We start from the raw sequence: 20,577 nt of genomic DNA, 5'->3' as shown, positions 1-20,577 counted from the left end.
CAGGAGGAAGAGGAGCAGCCGCCTATCCTGCAGTGTGCACGGCGCGGAGCGGACGGAGTGGCCATACCAGACGTGTCCCGCTGTGTGCGGACTGAATGAGAGAGACTTCCCCGCTCACACACAGCCAGCAAGGCGCCGCTACGTGCCCGCCCGCTGCCGCAGCTCCACAGCACACGCGCAGCACGGCCAGCCCGCACAAGATGGACGGATTCACCGGCAGCCTGGGTGAGTGCGGCTACATGTGTAGTGTGTACAGGTGCCTGCACTGACAGCCGGCGGGGAGGTGACCTGTCAGGGAAGACGGACGGCAGCCTGGTGTGAACACGGGCAGAGAGGATGGAGGCGGCCCTGGTGTGTGTGTACTGTATATATGTATATAGTGTATATGTATATAGTGTGTGTACTGTATATAGTGTATGTGGTGTGTACTGTGTATGTAGTGTGTACTGTGTATGTATGTAGTGTATGTATTGTATATGTATATAGTGTGTATTATATAGTGTATGTACTGTATATAGTGTACTGTGTATGTATATAGTGTCTGTACTGTGTATGTATGTAGTGTATGTATTGTATATGTATATAGTGTGTATTATATAGTGTATGTACTGTATATAGTGTACTGTGTATGTATATAGTGTATGTATATAGTGTCTGTACTGTGTGTTTGTAGTGTATGTATATGTATATAGTGTGTATTATATAGTGTATGTACTGTATATAGTGTACTGTGTATGTACTGTATATAGTGTACTGTGTATGTATATAGTGTGTGTACTGTATGTATATAGTGCATGTACTGTGTATGTATATAGTGTATGTACTGTATATATGTATATAGTGTATGTATATAGTGTATGTACTGTAAGATGTATGTATAGTGTGTGTATATGTACTGTATCTACTATGTACTATGCATAGTGTGTACTGTATATAGTGTATGTATATAGTGTATATATGTATATAGTGCATGTACTGTGTATGTATATAGTGTGTGTACTGTATATAGTGTATATAGTGTGTGTATATGTACTGTATCTTCTGTGTACTATGCATAGTGTGTACTGTATATAGTGTACTGTGTATGTATATAGTGTATATAGTGTGTGTACTGTATATAGTGTATATATGTATATAGTGCATGTACTGTGTATGTATGTATAGTGTGTGTGTATATGTACTGTATCTTCTGTGTACTATGCATAGTGTGCGTACTGTATGCGTGTATATGTACTGCCTAGTGTGTGTATTGAATGTAGGTATAGTATGTATTTCTGTATAGTATGTATGTAGTGTGTTATGTATTTTAGTGTATGTACAGTGTAACTATAGATTATGTATGTTCTCTACATGTGTACGGTATGAGTGCCTGTGTATTGTTTGTAGTATATCTATACTGTATGTGTAATATGTACATTGTTTTTATTGTGTGTGTGTATATATATATATATATATATATATATATATATCTAGTTATACTACTGCACAATACACTTGTAGATCTTTATAGACATCTAATGTTATATATGTTTTTGTGTATACACTGTTTCTATTTGTATAGATTATGCATTCACACACTCGTATACATTGTTTATATATCTATTATATATATTTGCACTGTGTGTATGTGTCTAGTACTGTGTATATATTATACCGCCTATACATGCCCCTGTGCCCTGCGTCTATACTGTCAGTGTATGGCGGATGTCAGCGGTGATTTATACTGGCAGTGTATATAGTATATGTATTTGCTCTGTGTGTATGTGTCTAGTACTGTGTATATATATATATATTATACCGCCTATACATGCTCTGAGTCTATACCGTCCTGTACACTGCAGTGTGTAGCGGATGTCAGCGGTGATTTATACTGGCAGTGTATATAGTATATGTATTTGCTCTGTGTGTATGTGTCTAGTACTGTGTATATATATATATTATACCGCCTATACATGCTCTGAGTCTATACCGTCCTGTACACTGCAGTGTGTAGCGGATGTCAGCAGTGATTTATACTGGCGGTGTATATTGTATATCTCCGTTTCCTGTTGCTTCTGTATACTATACACCCGTTGTCACATTCCCATCACTTCACAGCCCCGTTTTCCTGTTTCGCGCCCCTACACTCTGTTTTGTTTGTCGTTGGCTTTGTGCCCAATACCCCGGTGATGCAAGGCAAGGGCGCGAGCTAGAGAGATGCCAAGTGTGCGGGGGTACGGCAGCGGGCTTAAAGGGGATGTTCATTTACATATGTGCATGGGGGGGGGGGGGGCTGACTGTATACGGTGCTGATCACATTGGCGTTTTACCTTTCCATTCTCGCGCCTGCTGTTGCTTTTGGAAACTTGACAGACTGTGTTTATAAATCAGCGCGATCATTCACGTGTATGACAGCAGTGTGAACAAAGCCTAAGGATACATCTAGCTGTAATGTAAGGTGATAGTAATGCTGCATGTATCCTCTGGGGGGCATCACTTTATTGTTTACCTATTCTAGGTCCATAGGGTATTCCCTTCCCCCGGTTCCCCATAATCACTGCTGAGTGATGCAGATGTCACTGTCTATAACAGGAAGTTACTGCAAAGCCTCCATGATGGGGGTGGGGGAGGGTCTGCGGGAAGACGCAGCCTATGTAATGGATATTGGTCACATGTGCAGCATCTGAAGACACTTGTATGGCGGTATAAGAGCTTGTATTGTGCTTCCTGGCAGTCATGGTTGTAGGGGGGTCTCTGCTGTTCTTCCTGGCAGTGCTGTCACTGTGTATTGGTGTTTTTTGCAGCATCTAATGTATATACGGTACCTATATACCAGGTGGACGGTACAGGCTGCGTGGTATTGGCTGAGGCCCGGTCACGTCTGCATTCAGGCCTTGAAAAATGCAGAGAAAAGTCCTGCGGAACCCGCACAGACCCCATTATAGTCTATGGCATCCGTGGGTTTCCCAGGTAATTGTTTTTTAATGCGCATAGGTTTCAGAAACCCGAATGCAGATGTGAATTGGGTCCTATTTAGACCTGGTCGGGGACTGTCCCCTGGAATAATGTAAAATTTCAAGGGCGCCCCCGATCATAGGAGTCCCCACCTCCCCCCTGCTGTACATGTTATAGTGCGTCCACATGGGATGTATTCACGGGGAGCCTCATCCTGTCTCCTTGTCTTCTATGATAAGATGGCGCTGCGGAGTTAACCCTTTGTATATGTACACAGGATGCAGCCAGGCTTAACATGACTTTTAATGCGTTAAGTGGACACATGCTGGCACTTTGGGGCAGATTTCTACAGTTTTCTGACATTCAAGGCTAAAAAAAAAAAAAAAAAAAAAGTTGCAATTTTTGTGTGCAAATTTGTTTTTTCTACTATACTTTTTTTTTTAATTTTATTTTTTTCCTTTTACTCCATCCTCACCACTTTCCTGAAAAGGGGGCAGTGTTGTTGGGTGCACAGGGGTTGGGGTCATTGGTCCCACTAGATTTATTATCATTTACTCCAGCTATGATCTGCATCTGCACTCAGTAGTGGGAAGGTCAATCCCTTAGAAACATTTTTAGCGGAGGGTACGGGACCCCCCACCCCCAGAGCCCACATATGAGCTCCTAGTTTTGCAATTGACCTGTGGTTTAGATTTGCATTGCAAAAGATGAAATCTGCAGCAGATCCGCAGCATGTTCACAACAAAATCTGCAACAACAAAAAAGTGCAATTTGCAGCATTTCAGTCCTGTGGGAACCTACCCTGCGTTTTCTTTTTTTGGACAGCAATGTTTCCGTAATGGGGGGAGGCGGTACCCACATCCCGGTGGTGCCACTTTTCTTTTCTTTTGCCAAAATTGGGACGGGATCCAATAGGGAAGAGATGCAGTGAAGGAAAGTGGAGTTCAGCTCCAGTTTACAAAAGGAGGGGTCAAATATTGCAGGACTCTTCCTTGTCCGTGGGCCATATGGACCCGGCCTAGCGGGTATAAAAACCTGCACCCACTCCCTGATTTACATCATTGCCAGAAAGTGATTTTTGAGTTCAGCAATTACCGAAAAGTACTTTCTATATAAAGTGTTTGCAGCACAACCCCGGACTTTCCATCAGAGATAGAAGCACTGGTGATGTCATCGGTAGACACGTGCTTCGTTGCAGCCCTACATATAAGCTTTGGTTATTATTGCTCTGCATGTTGTCGTGTTTGCATTTTATCCTATTATTATAGATGAGCCCCTGCCAGTTTTTATGGATCGGTCGCTAAGGAGCAATTACCTGACGCCAGCTTACTTCACATATTGATCTCAGCTGCTTGTAAACATCAAAGGCCTCAGTGATCATCGCAGTCATTTCCAGGTCCAGTAATTGTAGTGACTCATCATTTACTCCGCTATCCTCCGACCTTCATTACTTATTACTTGTAAAAGGCTCCGATAAGTACACGCAGGGCCGGCGTCAGCAAACGGCATAGTCGGGCAAGTGCCGGGGCCCACAGAGCCTCTGGGGTGCAGAGTTCTGTGCTGATGCATACCTCCCAACCATCCCGATTTTCGCGGGACATTCACGATTTAGGTGTCCTGTCCTGCGGTCCCGGTCGGCAGGAGGTGTGTCCCGGAGGACGCAGATCTGAGTTGAATACATATGCAACTAAAGCAAGGAGCTGTCATAGCTCAGCTCCTTGCTTTGCCCCGGCAATCCGGCTAGTGGCTGTGTAGGCGCGATGTGATAACGGACAGAAATGCGGGACATGAATCTGGGGGCAGAGATGGAGGGAGGGGCATGAATCTGGGGGCAGATGAAGGGTGTATATGAAACTGGGGGAGAGATGGAGGGGGGGACATATAATTTACTGTTGACTGTAGGAGGATTATACTGTGTGGGGGCAGATGAAAAATGAACAGGAATGGGTGGAGTCAACATAAAAGTGGGTGGAGCCAAATTTGCGGCAGCGCACGTAGCACATTTTGTCCCTCTTTTGGTTCTTCAAAAGTTGGGGGTTATGCCTGGCTGCCGTCACCCCCCCCCCCCCCAAGTGTCTTTATTTAATTTATTTATTTTCCACATGATTTTCTCCACAAGGGGGCCCACTGAGGCTTTGTTACCCAAGGGCCCATAAAGACCTGGAGCCGACCCGGAGTACATGGGCAGCTAAATACCTCAATGGCCCACTATATACCTCAGTGGGAACCTATACAGATGGCAAGGATGAGATACTGTCCTGGTCGACGTGATCCCGACCCACAGCACATGTTTTGCATCCTCTGGGTATCTGAAAAATGGAAACGCTATCCGCATAAAAAGTGGTTACTTGTCCAGACCCCATATACTATAATGGGCTCTGCTGGGTTTCTGCCAAAATAGGCAACCGAGAATGTTTTTTTCATTACATGCACAGTGCATTTCAATGGAAATTATGCAATGCCCTCTTGCTTCATAGTGATCTATAATGGAGTCCCTGCAGATCTGCTTTCCTGTACATGATAGCAGGGACTCCTTACTAGTCACTATGATACTTGGAGTCCGGGTCTCCTGATGAATGCATTTGTTGGCCCATATTGACTTGTGATCATACTGTTACCTGTCAACCACTTTGCAGGGAATTGCAGCACATCCGCATTCGACCTGGTCATAGTTGTTTGCACAGTTGAATGGCCGCAATAAAATTACACCATTGCTGTGACTTGCAGAGGTCGAAACCTACCAATTGCAAAGTGCTGGGATATCTTGTGATCTAGGAAATACCCCTCCGAGTGCAAAAAAAAAAAGTCAGAAATACAGAATGAGAGAATGACTTTTGTCTGTAGCGTCAGCCGCCGCCGAGTCTGTAGCTGTCAGCGGTCATGTTAACATCTTGTTGCTCTCTTCGCGGCCCGGTTACTCGATGCTTTATGTGGTTTCCCCATTTATTGTGTTTCTAAGTAATGGAGTTGTAAGGGCGCGGATCTGGATGCGAGTCTCTCCGAGGCCTTATATAACTAGTACAGGACTAAGTGGGCTGCAGAATGAAAAAGTAATGATTCCTGCCTATGTATATGTATAATATATATCTCTATCTCCGCTCGGAGCAATTGTAAGTGCAGCTGTCAGCTCGGATCAGGGTCTTGGTGCGGCTACCTGCACATCACCTTAGCCGTGTCTTCTAGATTGTTATAGGCATCTTCCAAGTTCTCCGTGCGTCTTCCATGCACATGAGGCCGAAGAAGGAGATTTTGAGATCAGAGCATGCCCGGGTTCTGTGCAGCGGTGAGCGTGCCCGGGTTCTGTGCAGCGGTGAGCGTGCCCGGGTTCTGTGCAGCGGTGAGCGTGCCCGGGTTCTGTGCAGCGGTGAGCGTGCCCGGGTTCTGTGCAGCGGTGAGCGTGCCCGGGTTCTGTGCAGCGGTGAGCGTGCCCGGGTTCTGTGCAGCGGTGAGCGTGCCCGGGTTCTGTGCAGCGGTGAGCGTGCCCGGGTTCTGTGCAGCGGTGAGCGTGCCCGGGTTCTGTGCAGCGGTGAGCGTGCCCGGGTTCTGTGCAGCGGTGAGCGTGCCCGGGTTCTGTGCAGCGGTGAGCGTGCCCGGGTTCTGTGCAAGGAGTTTTACTTGATAACCCGTACTTGGAATAGGACATCAATTGATGATCAGCAGAGGTTGTGCACCAGGGACCCCTGCAGATCAGTTGTTTGCATCAGCACCACTTCTGCTTCACAGGTCACATGTTTGTCAGTCCCACTCAAGTGAATGGGGCTGAGCGATGATCCCAAGCATGGCTGTTCTATACAGAGACCACAAGCACCAGATGTCTGACCCCGGCTGATCTTCAGTTTCTTCAAGTGATGACCTGCCCTTAGGATAGGTAATCCATGAATAATCCTGGAAAACCCCTTTCAGGTCCCTCCTCCGTTCCAGGCAACGAGAAAGTGCCCGAAACCCTCTATAACTGTAATGTCCCAGTGTATAAATGAAAACTCAGCTACAAGTTCTTTCTTATAATAGTCTGATATTCTTCGGGGCCTTTTTTATTTTATATATTTTTTGACAGAAACCATCTGTAGTATTTTACAAGGAACAGATAGTGCGAACCCTACAAGGCTCACCTTATCCCTATTGGTACCAGATTACACTTCCACATGTGGCAGATACTCTGCAGATTTTCCATCTGGATTCGGGTGAAACAATCTGTAGTGTATTACAGGAGCGGCAAGTAAGCGAGACTATAACAAATCGTCTGCGGGGTGGGCTTTAAAGGGGGTTATTTACTTTCTGATAGTCATGCACTATAGACCATCAATATTAGATCTGTGAGGGTCCGATACCCTGGACCCCTCCAGATCAGTGCTCTGGGACATTGCAGCTTCTGGTAATGTTTGCACGCTTGAGCCGTACTGCAGCACTACCCCATTAAAGATTATAGGACATTAAATATAGGACCCCATTAAAGATTATAGGATGGCGCTGCAGTTCCTACACTTTGTGAGCACTGTGACGCCTGATGTGTAAATGTCTTTAGAAGCTGCAATGTCCTGAAGCGGCTCATCTGCCTAGGTCCTATGTGTCAGACGCCTGCAGCAGATCTAGTATTAATGGCCTATCCTAAGGACTTGATGGCATGTTGCAAGGTGACACAGCCATCTTTGATCAGGTGATGTCTGTCGCAGCAAATGTGGCCGTGTAGCCATAGTCTTCAAAAGTGGATAATCCCTTTAAATCTGCAGCACCTCCATTAATGTTAATACTGCAGGCATCACCCATTGCAAAACATAACCTGCAAAGTCTGCAGTTATTGGCAACTTGTTTAATGCAAAATCCGTGGCCTAAATCTTGTACCTGTGGTCATATTCCTAATGTGGGGTTAATGTACATATAAATATACAGTACCTGAAAGATCCTGAGATTAGGTTTCTACATTAGAGCTACTGCATTTAATGGTTGTGCCAGCAGATGGCGCACCTTCACCTAGAGCATCATCATCAAATCCTGCAGTAATAATGAATTATGAAGTGACGTTCCCCGCTATATATATAGGTATACGCCCAGCTACAACTTGGTGCGGGTGCTATTATGTTTTATTATACCGAACTGTGGCATAAAAACACGGTGGCTCAGTGGTTAGCACTGTAGCCTTGCAGCGCTGGAGTCCTGGGTTCGAATCCCGCCAGGGACAACATCTGCAAGGAGTTTGTATGTTCTCCCCGTGTTTGCATGGATTTCCTCCCATACTACAAAGACAGACTGATAGGGAAAAAATTGTAAAACGGGACATTTTGCTAATTTTACATTCATTCCCGATTCCTCATCCTATTCCTTAATGTCTATGGTTCGGACACTGAGATCTTTTCTTGCAGTAAGAACCATCGTCCGTCTTCTCCGGGGGCTGTGTCTGCTTTTTAAGCAAATGCGGTTGAACTGTAATACCAGGCACTGCCTATAGACAAAGGTGGCGCCATTTCTTAAAAAGAAAAAGTCACGTGTTTCTAATTTCTTACATCCCCTTTAATTCATAACGTCCATTAAACAGAAAAAGAACAACCAGGTCGGTCTTGTCCGTGAAATGAGATCTGGAGAATGGGAAGGGTCTTGGGGGGGCTTTGTCCTCTCATTGTCTGTCTGTGCCATTCTATAAAAACCCAGAATTGGCCGCGTTACATTGAATTCATGGCGGCATAGGCTTCATAGAACGTAGACTGGACCAGGTTCAGACCTGACGGACAGACGGCCATTGTTTTCGATCGGTTTCTTTACGTTTTTGGGTTCCGGCTTGTTACAGATCCTGCAGGACAGGGTGTAGGGTGTAGATTTAGAAACCAGGCCTGGTTTGTGTAGGAGATTGGTTTCCTTGGTGCAATTTGTCCTCCAGTTCTGGATATTTAAAGGGGTATTCTGAGATCCTTACAAAATTGAAGGTGGGGTAAAATAAAATAAAAAAAAAGGAATGATACTCTCTTCGGTTTCCTCCTCACCTTGCTCAGTCCAGAAGTGCAGGGCTCAGGTGACGTCTGTGCTCAGTCGCTGGCCTCATTGGTCATATGTTGTCGGTGATGTCACTGCTGATGTCATCACTGGTACCAAACATGTCTGCACTTCTGGCCTGAGGGGGTTTCCAGTCCCAAATGATCCTATACGCTGGATAAGTCATAACTATGTGATCTGAGATGGTCGGTTTGAAACCCGGGCCCCCGCACAGATCAGCTTGTGCTGCAGCCTCTAGGTACTGGTAGCGCATGCAGCATTGCTTCTATACAAGTAATACTACACATTGCCGCTTGTGGGGAACTGCCGATCCGATACTAATACTTGTATACAAGGTGCTGCACATGTTCTGTTTACTGTCCGGTATCCAAAGGCTGCTGCAATTGCTGATCTGTGTTGGACCTCTACTGGATTAGTACGAAAACTTAGTTTGGGGCCTAGAAAGCTCCTTAAAGGATCAGACGGTCGGGGGCTGCAGGTGATTTTGCATTACAGAAGCTGCAGCAAACCATTGACCTGTTGCAGGTTGAGAGCCGCAGCACAAAACACTGAGCTGTGCAGATTTCCCAGGACTACAATATTCATAACCTATTTGATCTGTGCGGTATCAGCAAGGCGCGCTTGTAAAGGGGCACGGCACAAATCCAAGCCTTCCATTGGATGTATAGGTCAAAGAATGGCTGGAGGATATTAATGTAGGGTTTCCTATGCCCCCTGGCTTTTCGGCAGTAGTCATTGCACCTCGGTTTTCCTCCTCCTTTCTCATTTTCGTTCCAGAATATCAGTAAATTGCCGCTGCGATCTCTGCCGTCTCGGCCATGTCACGTCTCGTCTCCTCCGTATAGACCTGATTGTATTGGATGTGCCACTGTCACATAGCAGAGGCGACCTGTGCACGGCTGAGAGGAGCGATACGTCTGGCTCGCTCCGCGGACTTGCTGATCTGTAAGCCATGTGTTTCGGCTTTCTCAGACTGCCAGGGATTCCTGTCTCCGCTTTAATGTTTGTCTTGCCAAGAATTGCACTTGCTGTTTATTTCCAAAACGTTATCATAATCGTTTTCTTCTGTCTCAGAGGTTTCTGCAGAGTCGGCCCCTGACTGTTCTAGGGGGGTGTATGGACGTGAGAAGCATCTGGCATAGGTGGCGGGGGTCTGCTCCGTGCCATGAGGCCTGGGTCATGCACTTGGGGTCATCACTCCCCCCTTTTATATAAGTAAAGTCAGGACTGGGATGAGAATATTCAATGTAAGAGCTGCATTTATAGCGTATTTGGTGAGGTGGTCGATGGGGCAGGTCATGGATGGCCCGGGTCTGGAGAGGGGGTTCCCTTGGAAGAGGGTTAAATGGGTTTTCAGGACTAAAATATTGATGACCTTTGCTTAGGAGAGGTCTTCAATATCAGGTCCTGGGGGTCTAAGGCCCAGCAACCCCCCTCTGATCACCTTCTTAAAGAGACCCCCGCGTTCAGACAACTGCTTCGGCATCTTATCAAGCACCACGCCATACATTGTATAGTGGCCGCACTTGGTATTGCAGCTTAGCTCCATTCACTTGAATGGGACTGAGCTGCCAATGGGTCATGTGATTAACAAATGTGATATGACGTCCACAAAATGTAAGAGGGGCTTACCAGAGCCTGCTGCCACTTTGAACTTCTGATCCGTGGCCCAAAGCTTGGCGCCCCACCTCTCCGAAGAATAGGTCACTGACCTTTTGGGGAAAACCCCTTTCATTTATGAAACAGCGCTGTCAAAATTTTGGAATTGTATTGTAGGACATAGAAAATTGTTCCATAGATAGGGGATCACTTTTAAAAGTCAAAATAGACTTCCTGGGCAAGACCTTTTAAAGGGGTTGTTGGCGTCGATGATCCGCCTATATTCAGCAAATTGCTGCCGTCGATGGTTTGCCTGGTCCGGCACTTCAGCAGCTCTCAAGCTGTCCTGCTACTGACCTTATTCCTCACACCGTGCCTGTGATTGTTGCGGTGTCTCAGCAGCTCACTGGAATGCCATATAATGAGCGTGTTGTTGGCGATGATGATCCTCCTGCTTCGGTGTTTTGGCAGCTCTCAAGCTGTCTGCCACTGAACTTGTTCCTCGCACTGTGCCTGTGATTGTTCCGGCATCTCAGCAGCTCGCTGGGACACCATATAATGAGCGTGTTGTTGGTGTGATGATCCCCCTCGGCTCCAATTGAGGAGAACTCTGTGACTTCTGGCTTCCTTCATAGCTCTTGTTTTTTTACGACGAATTAGATTTTATTTTTCCAGGTATGTTGAAAATTGGAAAACTGCCAATTTGGATGGACGGTGTTTGCCCATGTCAGTTTTTCAGCACTGCCTGGAGCAGATCTTATAATAGGCAAATGCATGTACACTGAGGGTTAGCGTGTTTACACGCAGAGATAACAGACCTGGCTTTATCAGAACCTGAGATAAGAGCAATGTAATATAGTATGTGAGCATAAATTCATAACAGTCGTGAAGCCATGTCATTTACTGGGATAATCGAGGTTACAAACTATCTATGTGCTAAATTTCATTCAATTACGTTCAGCTGTTTTTGCGTGATCCAAACACACAAACTTTCACATTTATAATATTAGTAGGATTCATTATATTTTAATTTCACGACCCATTCTTTTGCACTGACCAGGTGCGAATAGGCCTTTATTAAGCACTGACCTGGCATCACCAGGCGGGCGGTGTAGCGGAGCGCAGTGTGTGGGTGACTAGTGCCCCGTCGCACGCACCGCGCTGTTTACTGTTCCCTGCCATTTACAAAGAACAGGAAAAGGGTGACAAGGTAAGCACAGATGGCGGCAGCGGACCGCGCTGTTCCAGGATCTGGCAGACCGTACAGCCGTATACCACTGAGCAATGTATCTCTGGCTGGAATATGATCCTCACTCACATCCAGCAGCTTGTAGATTTTCTGACTATTGCATAGCAGGTCCCATAGATCGGTGACAGACTTGTCTATCGGTCACACGGCCGGGGTTTCTCTGCTAATCGAGCAAAAAATATTGGCAAATTATTCATCTGAAAGGTTTAAATCAGGGGTAGGGAACCTTTGGCTCTCCAGCTGCTGTGAAACTACAACTCCCAGCATGCTCCATTCACTTCCATGGGAGTTCCCAGGACAGCAGAGCCAGTATGCATGCTGGGAGTTGTAGTTTTGCAACAGCTGGAGTGCTGTACGTTCCCTACCCCTTTTTTAAATTAATGCTTGTATGTACGTACTGCTATCCCATACATGTTACGGTGCCCCATGCCCGCTCTTCTTATTGTTCCCTTTTACAATGTCCACCCATTGTGTTCAGTACTGGTGGTCGCACATGCTCAGTTCCAGAGTAATTCCTGCTACTGTGCAGCCCAGCCAATGAGAATCAGGTCAGTACTGGACATGGTAGGTGGACAACCTGAGAGGGGATTGGATATTCAGCAGGGGGCGCCATAACAAGTATGTAACTGGAATATGTAGGTGTGTGTGTTTTGTTTTTTTTCTTGTGCCCAGCGGTCAGATGACTAAGGCTCCATTCATTTTTCGATTGCTATTCAATAAATTGACACATCACTTAAAGGGGCTATACCATGAAGAATATTTATCCTGATCCTGACCCCTGACTATGAACTGTAGATGGGACGGACAGAGATGACTATGTCTGTTCTTTATGGCAGTTCCATGGGAGCACCGATGTTCCCCGTCCAGCGGGGTCAGGCCTACTTTCACCCTATGGCTGTGGTCAGGCTGAATTCATAGTGGGAATAAATTGCCCCGTTCTCAGGGTCGGTATAATCCCTATAAAATTAGGCTCTGATGCTGACCTGTTGATTATGTAGAATAGATAATCTGTTTTCCCTTAGTCCTAACAGCAGCACAGTACAGGGCACATTGGGGCCACACGGTGGCTCAGCGGTTAGCACTGCAGCCTTGCAGCGCTGGAGTCCTGGTGTTCAAATCTCACCAAGGGCAAAAAACCATCTGCAAGGAGTTTGTATGTTCTCCCCGTGTTTGCATGGATTTCCATCCCATATTCCAAAAAGACATACTGATAGGGAAAAATGTACCGTACGTTGTGAGCCCTACAAAGAAAAAAAAAATAATACCCCATATTGTGCTGCTGTAGGACAACGGGGAAAGACAATTGGACCATTAACATAACCAAGTAAACTGATCCAATCATGGGGGGGACTTGTAATAAAAACAGCGAGTGTACACAAAATGGCCAATAGTCAGCCGAATATGGCCAACCGTGTCCAAAATGTTCCAACACAAGGCATCCGTTTTATGGCAGAAAAGTCTCCCATCAGCCATCGAGAACGGTCTTGTCTATGGGGAGTTAAAGGGCTTGTCCATTTTCATATATCCAGGATCTTTCAAGCCAGCTTATCCAGTGCATTTGACAAAATGGCAGAGAGGAAATGTAGTTTTGTCCATCGTGAGAACTTCTTGCCAAGTTCTGTGTGTATGTGATACGGATAGTGCTGACATAATGCAGATCGGTGGTTGTGCGGCCCCTGCATTGCAGCCATAACTGACCGATGACTGGAGGACCTTGGCTCGGTGGGGTGGATGACTGAGCGGTGAATGGAGACTATTGTTGTGAATGTGGTTTTGGTTGCATTCATCTCTAGCCACATTAAAGGGCCATTAAACCTAAAAGTATTTGTATATTACAGAGCAGCTGGAAGCGGCTGTGACCGGTCAGTCGGGTTTTGTTCTAGGTTTGTACCTTTAAAGGGTACCTGGGTTTTCATGCAAAGCTGAAATATGGACAAGGGTGTTGCTGGTCAGTCTGTTCTATGATTGTGTAGGACATCGTGTATGAAGGCTTAGCAGTTTTTCCTTTTATAATAATATTATGGCTGAAACGTTTAGCATTTGTCTTTGAGAATGAAGGGGAGTCTTTTCTCAGCTATTTCTTTGCCATCGTACAGTTACTCCTAGCAAATTGGCAGCACCAATATGGATAGGGGAAGGGGTAGACTTCTCCTTACCCTTCGTTCACATCTGCGTTTGGTATTCTGTCCGGGGGGGGAGTCCGCATGAGGACCCCCTCGAATGGAATACCGGATGCAACTGCAAGCGGTGTGCTAGTGAGAGCACACGGACCCCATAGACTATAATGGGGTCCGTGTGCTTGCTGCCAGATCTCCACAGGGATCATGCAGACAGGAAACTTGATTCGTGCGGGCAGCACGTGGCAAGCACACGGACCCCATTATAGTCTATGGGGTCCTTGTGCTTTCACTGCACAACGCTTGCAGTTGCATCTGGTATTCCATTCAGGGGGTCCCCATGCGAACTCCCTGAATAGAATACCGAACGTAGATGTGAACAAAGAGTAAGGAGAAAACTGTTCCTTCCCCTATCCGTACTGGTGCTGCCAATTTGCTAGGAGTAACTGTACAATGCAAAGAAATGGCTGAGAAAAGACCAAGTGACCATAATATAGGAACACTGGCCTGTAAATAAAGGGCAAATTCTAAAGCACATAAGAAAAAATATCTATGAGCACAGTCAGTAAAACTACTGCTGTCTGTGAATAATATCCCATCTGTTACTACACATCTCAGTCCTAGTATACATGTATAGTTGGCTCCAGTCACATCCAGAGCTGCAATCTCAGTCCTATTATAACATGTATAACGTAGGCTCCAGTCACATCCAGAGCTGCAATCTCAGTCCTAGTATACATATATCGTTGGCTCCAGTCACATCCAGCCAAGGTACATACAGTGCAAGAAAAGTCATCTATGTACTTTTAAGCTGTGAGATTCGAAGAATCTTCAATCCTTTGCACAGAGCAGACCTACTGTGAGGAGACTCAGCCTCTTCCATCTGCATTGTGTGAATGGAGGAAAGGAATCTCCCCCTTACATATAGAAGATCTGCTAAAGGCCCCAACTAAAGGGTAGTATGCTGCTTTTCAAGGGGTTGCATCGTGGTGGGGATCTCATTAAAACCGGCGCTTGTTATCTTTGTCTTAATCTGTAGTATACATGAGTAAGATGCCCCAAATTTCTTAAAAAGGGGACACCTCTCACTACCTTTTGACTGTCTGGGGCCACAAAATGAAATCCAGGTCTAAATAAATTCTTAGTAAATCCGTCGGCCCGCCCTCGCCTTGTCCACTTGCTGCTGCTCCATTGATCCCTTCTTCGCTTTAGCCTGCAGCCGGGTCCGTGTCGCAGCATTTCTAATATAAGGAAGAAAAAGAAGAGATTAAATTACAGAATTCCTCCTGTGGAAAAAAAAAAAAAAACCCAGCGTACAGATGCTTTCTGAATGGTTCCAGATGGAGCGAATGGTTCTACTTTCCCCGTTCTTTTATTTTTATGGATTGAATTTCCTCACTTGAAGAAACACAATTTTTAATAATTATTCATCAACCATCCAGTTTATTTCCAAAATAAAAAAAATAATCTCTCTCCAGTCTGTGCCCGCTATGCAGGCTTGGATGTTTGCGGGCAAGGATGGCAGACGTTGGGAGCGCTGGTGGTCTTAGGGCGGTAGGATTGGGCCTATTGGACTCGACCAATCTTTTGTTCCGTTGTAGATAAGCCGCTGCCTGAGGCGTCTGAGCCTTTATTTCTTGGTCTGCTTTGAAGCCCAGTGTGCATGTGCATGGGGGATCTGGGAAGAATAGCTGCGGCTACAACAAGCAAAACACTAACCGCTATTGAAGACATTGCCATGTTGCAGCAACATTGCATGCAAATGAATGGTTGCAATACCAAGCACAGCCACTGTACAATGTATGGCGCTATGCTTGGTTGCAGAAGTTAATATCATAGTCCCGAACAACCACATTAACACACTTGCAAACAAATATTAAGTGTCCTTCCAGCCATATTCTTCCCGTCCAATCTTACATCATGACTAGATTGCTGCAATTTCAGGCAGATGCAGCCATACACCATCCAACCAGTATTGCGCATGGGTCCTGATGTATCCAACAGAACAGATCACGTTTTTAGCTGATTCTGTTAGGACGGATTCACTCCATTCTAGTCCCTTCCAAGCACAACGGTCCATGTATGGGCCATATTTGCTGGACCATGTGCCGGGCCTAAATCTGTGTGTTTTTGGTGCAGGACAGGCCGCCACTCCATAGCCTGTGACTGGACAAACCGGTCTGTGGCTGTCTGTAGAGCTGAATATTGTCTGACATGGTGCATAGGGCTGCATCTTGGCTTATCCCTAATTTTTTTTGGATTGGGACTTATCCAAAAACAGCAAGACGGTAATTATTTGTTTAGCTATTATGGCTGAGTCACCAGAATAGAAATGAGAGCAGTACCTGTCTGAAGACATCAGCTGAATGAAGTCGCTCCGCTGCCAAAGGCTGATTTAATATCTTTTCCTTAATACAATTCTAAGAGTAATGGTTACAGAAAGAGAGGTCGAGACAAGGTCCCCTTGGGTGAGGGCTTCTGTGTGAAGATCCGTCAAAGCAGTATAGACCTGTACAAAGCGTCCATGCTGAGACCAATAGAAGTTAAAGGGGTCCTATCATTGGATACCCTTTTTTTTTTTTTCTAACACGTAGGATTAGCCTTAAGAAAGGATATTCTTCTACCTTTAGATGTCTTCTCTGCGCCGCCGTTCGGTAGAAATCCGGGTTTTCTTCGGTATACAAATGAGTTCTCTCGCAGCACTGGGGGCGGTCCTCAGTGCTCAAACAGCACTGGGGGCGTCCCCAATACTGCGAGAGAACTCTCTAGCGACGCCTCCATCTTCTGGAACGCCCTCTCCCTGCGTCGTCTTTTGTCCTGGGTTTCAATCTTCTAAGCCTCGGACAGAGCCGACGGTGCATGCCCCGGGCCACAAGAAAATGGTTACACCAGCTTACTGTGTAAGTGGCCATTTTCTTGTGGCCCGGGCATGCGCAGTCGGCTCTGCCCCAGGCCTAGAAGAATGAAACCCAGCTCCGGAAGAAGATACAGGGAGAGGATGTTCCAGAAGAAGATGGAGGCGTCGCTGGAGAGTTCTCTCGCAGTATTGGGTACCGCCCCCAGTGCTGTTTGTGCGCTGAGGACCGCCCCCAGTGCTGCGAGAACGCATTTGCATACTGAAGAAAACCAGGATTTCTACGGAACAGCGGCGCGTAGAAGATGTGTAAAGGTAGGAGAAGAATAGACTTTCTTAAGGCTATTCCTACGTGTTAGTCAGAAAAAAAGGGTACCCAATGATAGGATCCCTTTAAGTCTCCTGTTTTGCCCAATACTGTAATGAATGGATCATCCAGCCTTCAAGCCAAGGAAGGTAATAAACAGCATTTAGCCCATTAGACACTTACAACAAGACTCTGTGTGTAAATCCAACAGGATTTATGTGGATTAATGGCGTTGTGCCTCCATGTTCTGGCTCTTGTTGGCTGTATCTCTATTCCTCGTATACACTATGTATCTCTTTTCATAGAATGGATACATCTGCTGCACTTTACAAAATGAAGTCAGCAGATAAGGGGTTAACAATCCATTGTAAATCCGGCTTGGCCGGTGTCCCGTAACACGCATCGGTTTGTGTTTTTTAGCAGATGTTACCTGTAAAATAAGAATAAAAGGGCCCGAGGGGTTCTGCGTTGTTGTCTACCCTAGACAAGGCTTGAAACGACTTTTTATGTGGCAGAGATAAGAGGGGGATCAGTTTACAGGTGCGCCCGGCAGGAATCGACAAGCTCATACCGATCACTGGCCTCTATAATATCTGGAGTGCCCCCTTCAGATTCCTTAAGAATTTTTTTTTTTTTTTCTTGAAAGAGCTGCGGGTTCACACACCATGGTGCGAGATGTTGGATTGCTTACCAGTGAGGAGAACGTCATTGCAAAATTTTTTTATTTAAAGGGGTTTGAGCTGTTAGGGTCCCTTATCAGCATAACTACAGGACAGGGGGATGGGCACCCTGTTATCCAGAGGACGGGAAGGGGGGGGGTGTCCCCATATGGCCTCCTTGTGGATGCACCATTGTGTGTGTGTGATGGGCGCTCCATTCACTTCTATGGGGCTTCCAAGACTGTAATGCACACACAGAAGTGAATGGAGCGCCAGTCATGTAAGAACAATGGCGCTCTGTTCACAGGGAACGTTGTGTCCCCCATCCTTCTGATAACTAGGAATTGGGTGCCCAGTGATCGGACAATTATTCCCTGTCCTGGGAATAGGAGATTGGTGTCCATTATGGGGCAACCCCTTTAAGATCAGTTATGGTCTGTGGTCTTGAAAAGTGTCAGGAATTGATTAAGACCGGCGTTCTGTATGTCAGTCTTAAACCAGTCCCCACTGGCACTAACTACGCCTGCATTAAGAGGCTCCAACTTCTTAAAGGGGTTGTCCAGCCCCCAATTGATTTTTTTTTCATACTGATGACTTTGCAGTCAAACGTTGGTCCCTCACGTGACAGGCGAGGATACTTGACACTATAATAAGGAATGGCAATTTAGTATATAACGAAAGGGGATTGTCTAAAGTGGAGAGCCCCTTTAAAGTACAAGCATCTTTCTGGGGCCAGAACAAAATAACCCCCAGCCTTATGCACCAGCTTGAGGCTTCTCGTGAGCGGACAGCTCGTGGACCTTCTCGCGTAAGGCCTTGTGGTTGTAATGAATGATCCACTTGTAAGACGGAGCCTTATTATGGCGCACGGAGGCTTTTAAGCACTAGAGCCTGTTTACTCTTCAGCATCCAAAATCCTTCAGCTGAGATTTCCTGCAAACTCAGACTGATGAATGTCACAGCGTGAACCGCGGCAATAGGACGGAGCCATCAATGGGAATACAATGTCCTCAGCTGGAGGGCCAAGGCAAACAGCCGCCTGGGAATAAGGTGAAGACCTGCCGACGTTTCTTGAGAAAGTAAATATCGAGCACTTGATGCCATTGTAATGCAAGTGTCAAAGCGTCCACAGCAGTTTACATAAAGGTAGCGACGGCCTTATTCTTTTCCATGCATCTTCTTAAAGGGATCCTATCGTTAAAACTCAATTTTTTGTCCCTAACACGTAGGAATAGCTTTAAAGAGGACCTTTCACCATTTTGCCCACAGGCAGTTCTATATACTACCGGAAAGCTGACAGTGCGCTGAGTTCAGCGCACTGTCGGCTTTCCTGATCTGGTACCGGTCTGGTACCGTAGCTCTTCTATGGTCAGAAGGGCGTTGCTGACACTCAGTCAGAGACGTCCTTCTTCACAGCACAGCCAATAGCGCTGTGCTGTGAGAGCCGGGAGGAACGCCCCCTCCCTCCCTGATAATGCTCGTCTATGGACGAGTACTGCGAGCAGATGGAGGGGGCGTTCCTCCCGGCTCTCACAGCACAGCGCGATTGGCTGTGCTGTGAAGAAGGACGTCTCTGACTGAGTGTCAGAAACGCCCTTCTGACCATAGAAGAGCTACGGTACCGGGCAAAATGGTGAAAGATCCTCTTTAAGAAGGCTATTCTTCTCCTACCTTTAGATGTCTTCTCTGTGCCAACGTTCGGTATAAATCCCATTTTTCGTCGGTATGCAAATGAGTTCTCTTGCAGCACTGGGGGCGGGCCCCAGCGCTCAAACAGCACTGGGGGCGTCCCCAATGCTGTCAGAGAACTCTCCAGTGCCGCCTCCATCTTCTTCAGGAACGGCCTCTCTTTGCGTCTTCTTCCGGCGTTGGCTTCAAAGTTCTAGGCCTCTGGCAGCCAACTGCGCATGCCTGCCGGCCACAAGAAAATGGCCTCTTACAATACTGTGTAAGCGACCATTTTCTTGTGGCCGTCAGGCATGTGCAGTTGGCTTTACCCTAGGCACGAGGCCTGGAAGTTTGAAGCCGCGAAGAGAGGCCGTTCCTGAAGAAGATGGAGACTTCTCTCGCAGCATCTTTCTGCGTTGGGTTTTTGCGTAGCGGATAATGCTGCAAAATCCACTGTGTGAACTTTCCCTCAGGCCAGGGCCCCACGGAATGGAGACACCATGGAAAAAATGGCAGCGTTTTACAGTTTCCCTGACCCTGCCTCCTGTATAGGATAAGACCTGGTAGAATATTCTCCATCCTCACCTCGCCTGCGGTCTCTCTCCCCCCCCCCCCATATGCCGAGTAATTGCGGACCTCTCGCTTTAGGGGCACGGCGCCTCCAACACATGGTTCGTGTTCCTGCCTTAGAAGTCTGTGAGGGAAAGCAGATGTGCTCCGAACTTAATTTGTTTACTGAAGAACATTATTCTCGAGAAGAAAGGAAAAAGGCTTTATTCTTCATTAAACAAAAAGAAATAAAAAAGGAAATCTATTGTCAGGCGTCCATCGTACCGCTCTCCGACAGGATGGAGGGAATCTGATCTCAAAAGGAACGGCCAATGAATTCTGTCAAAATGTCCAAGGCAGATACGGTATCAACTTGGGCAGTGTTCATACGGGTCTTTTCGCCAGTCTGCCAGCCTATCGAGTATTTTCTGCAAAAATACCAGTAACCTGGTTGACTCCGTTATAAATCAATGGTATTGGTTTGCAGAAGGATCGAGAGAACCCCATTGTTATTCCCAGACCCCGGATCACACGTCCGTTGTTTGTACGTTACTGGACCATCTTTGTGTTGTTCTTCTTCTTTCCATCGTCTTTATTAAGAACCACTTTGTGTATAACATCTATAATTCATGGCCCGGCCGACTCTAGGACTCTGCCCA

The 20,577-nt window shown here is 46.4% G+C and overlaps 1 protein-coding gene across 4 annotated transcripts in view; it reads left to right on the top strand.

Annotated features, from left to right (window-relative positions):
* The first annotated feature begins 50 nt into the window (after positions 1-50).
* The window catches only part of EML4 (EMAP like 4), a 115,302-nt gene continuing 94,775 nt past the window's right edge, over positions 51-20,577 (top strand). For all 4 annotated transcript variants that reach the window (XM_075267063.1, XM_075267062.1, XM_075267059.1 and 1 more), the window contains exon 1: positions 51-225. In XM_075267063.1, coding sequence (XP_075123164.1) covers positions 96-225 — 130 coding nt within the window. In that variant the 5' untranslated portion in view covers positions 51-95. The remainder of the gene's footprint in view (positions 226-20,577) is intronic.

This window comes from Leptodactylus fuscus, chromosome 3, assembly GCF_031893055.1.
Source record: "Leptodactylus fuscus isolate aLepFus1 chromosome 3, aLepFus1.hap2, whole genome shotgun sequence".
Lineage (NCBI taxonomy): Eukaryota > Metazoa > Chordata > Amphibia > Anura > Leptodactylidae > Leptodactylus > Leptodactylus fuscus.
The sequence above is the reverse complement of the archived record's forward strand: the minus strand, read 5'-3'. Positions and strand labels throughout refer to the sequence as shown.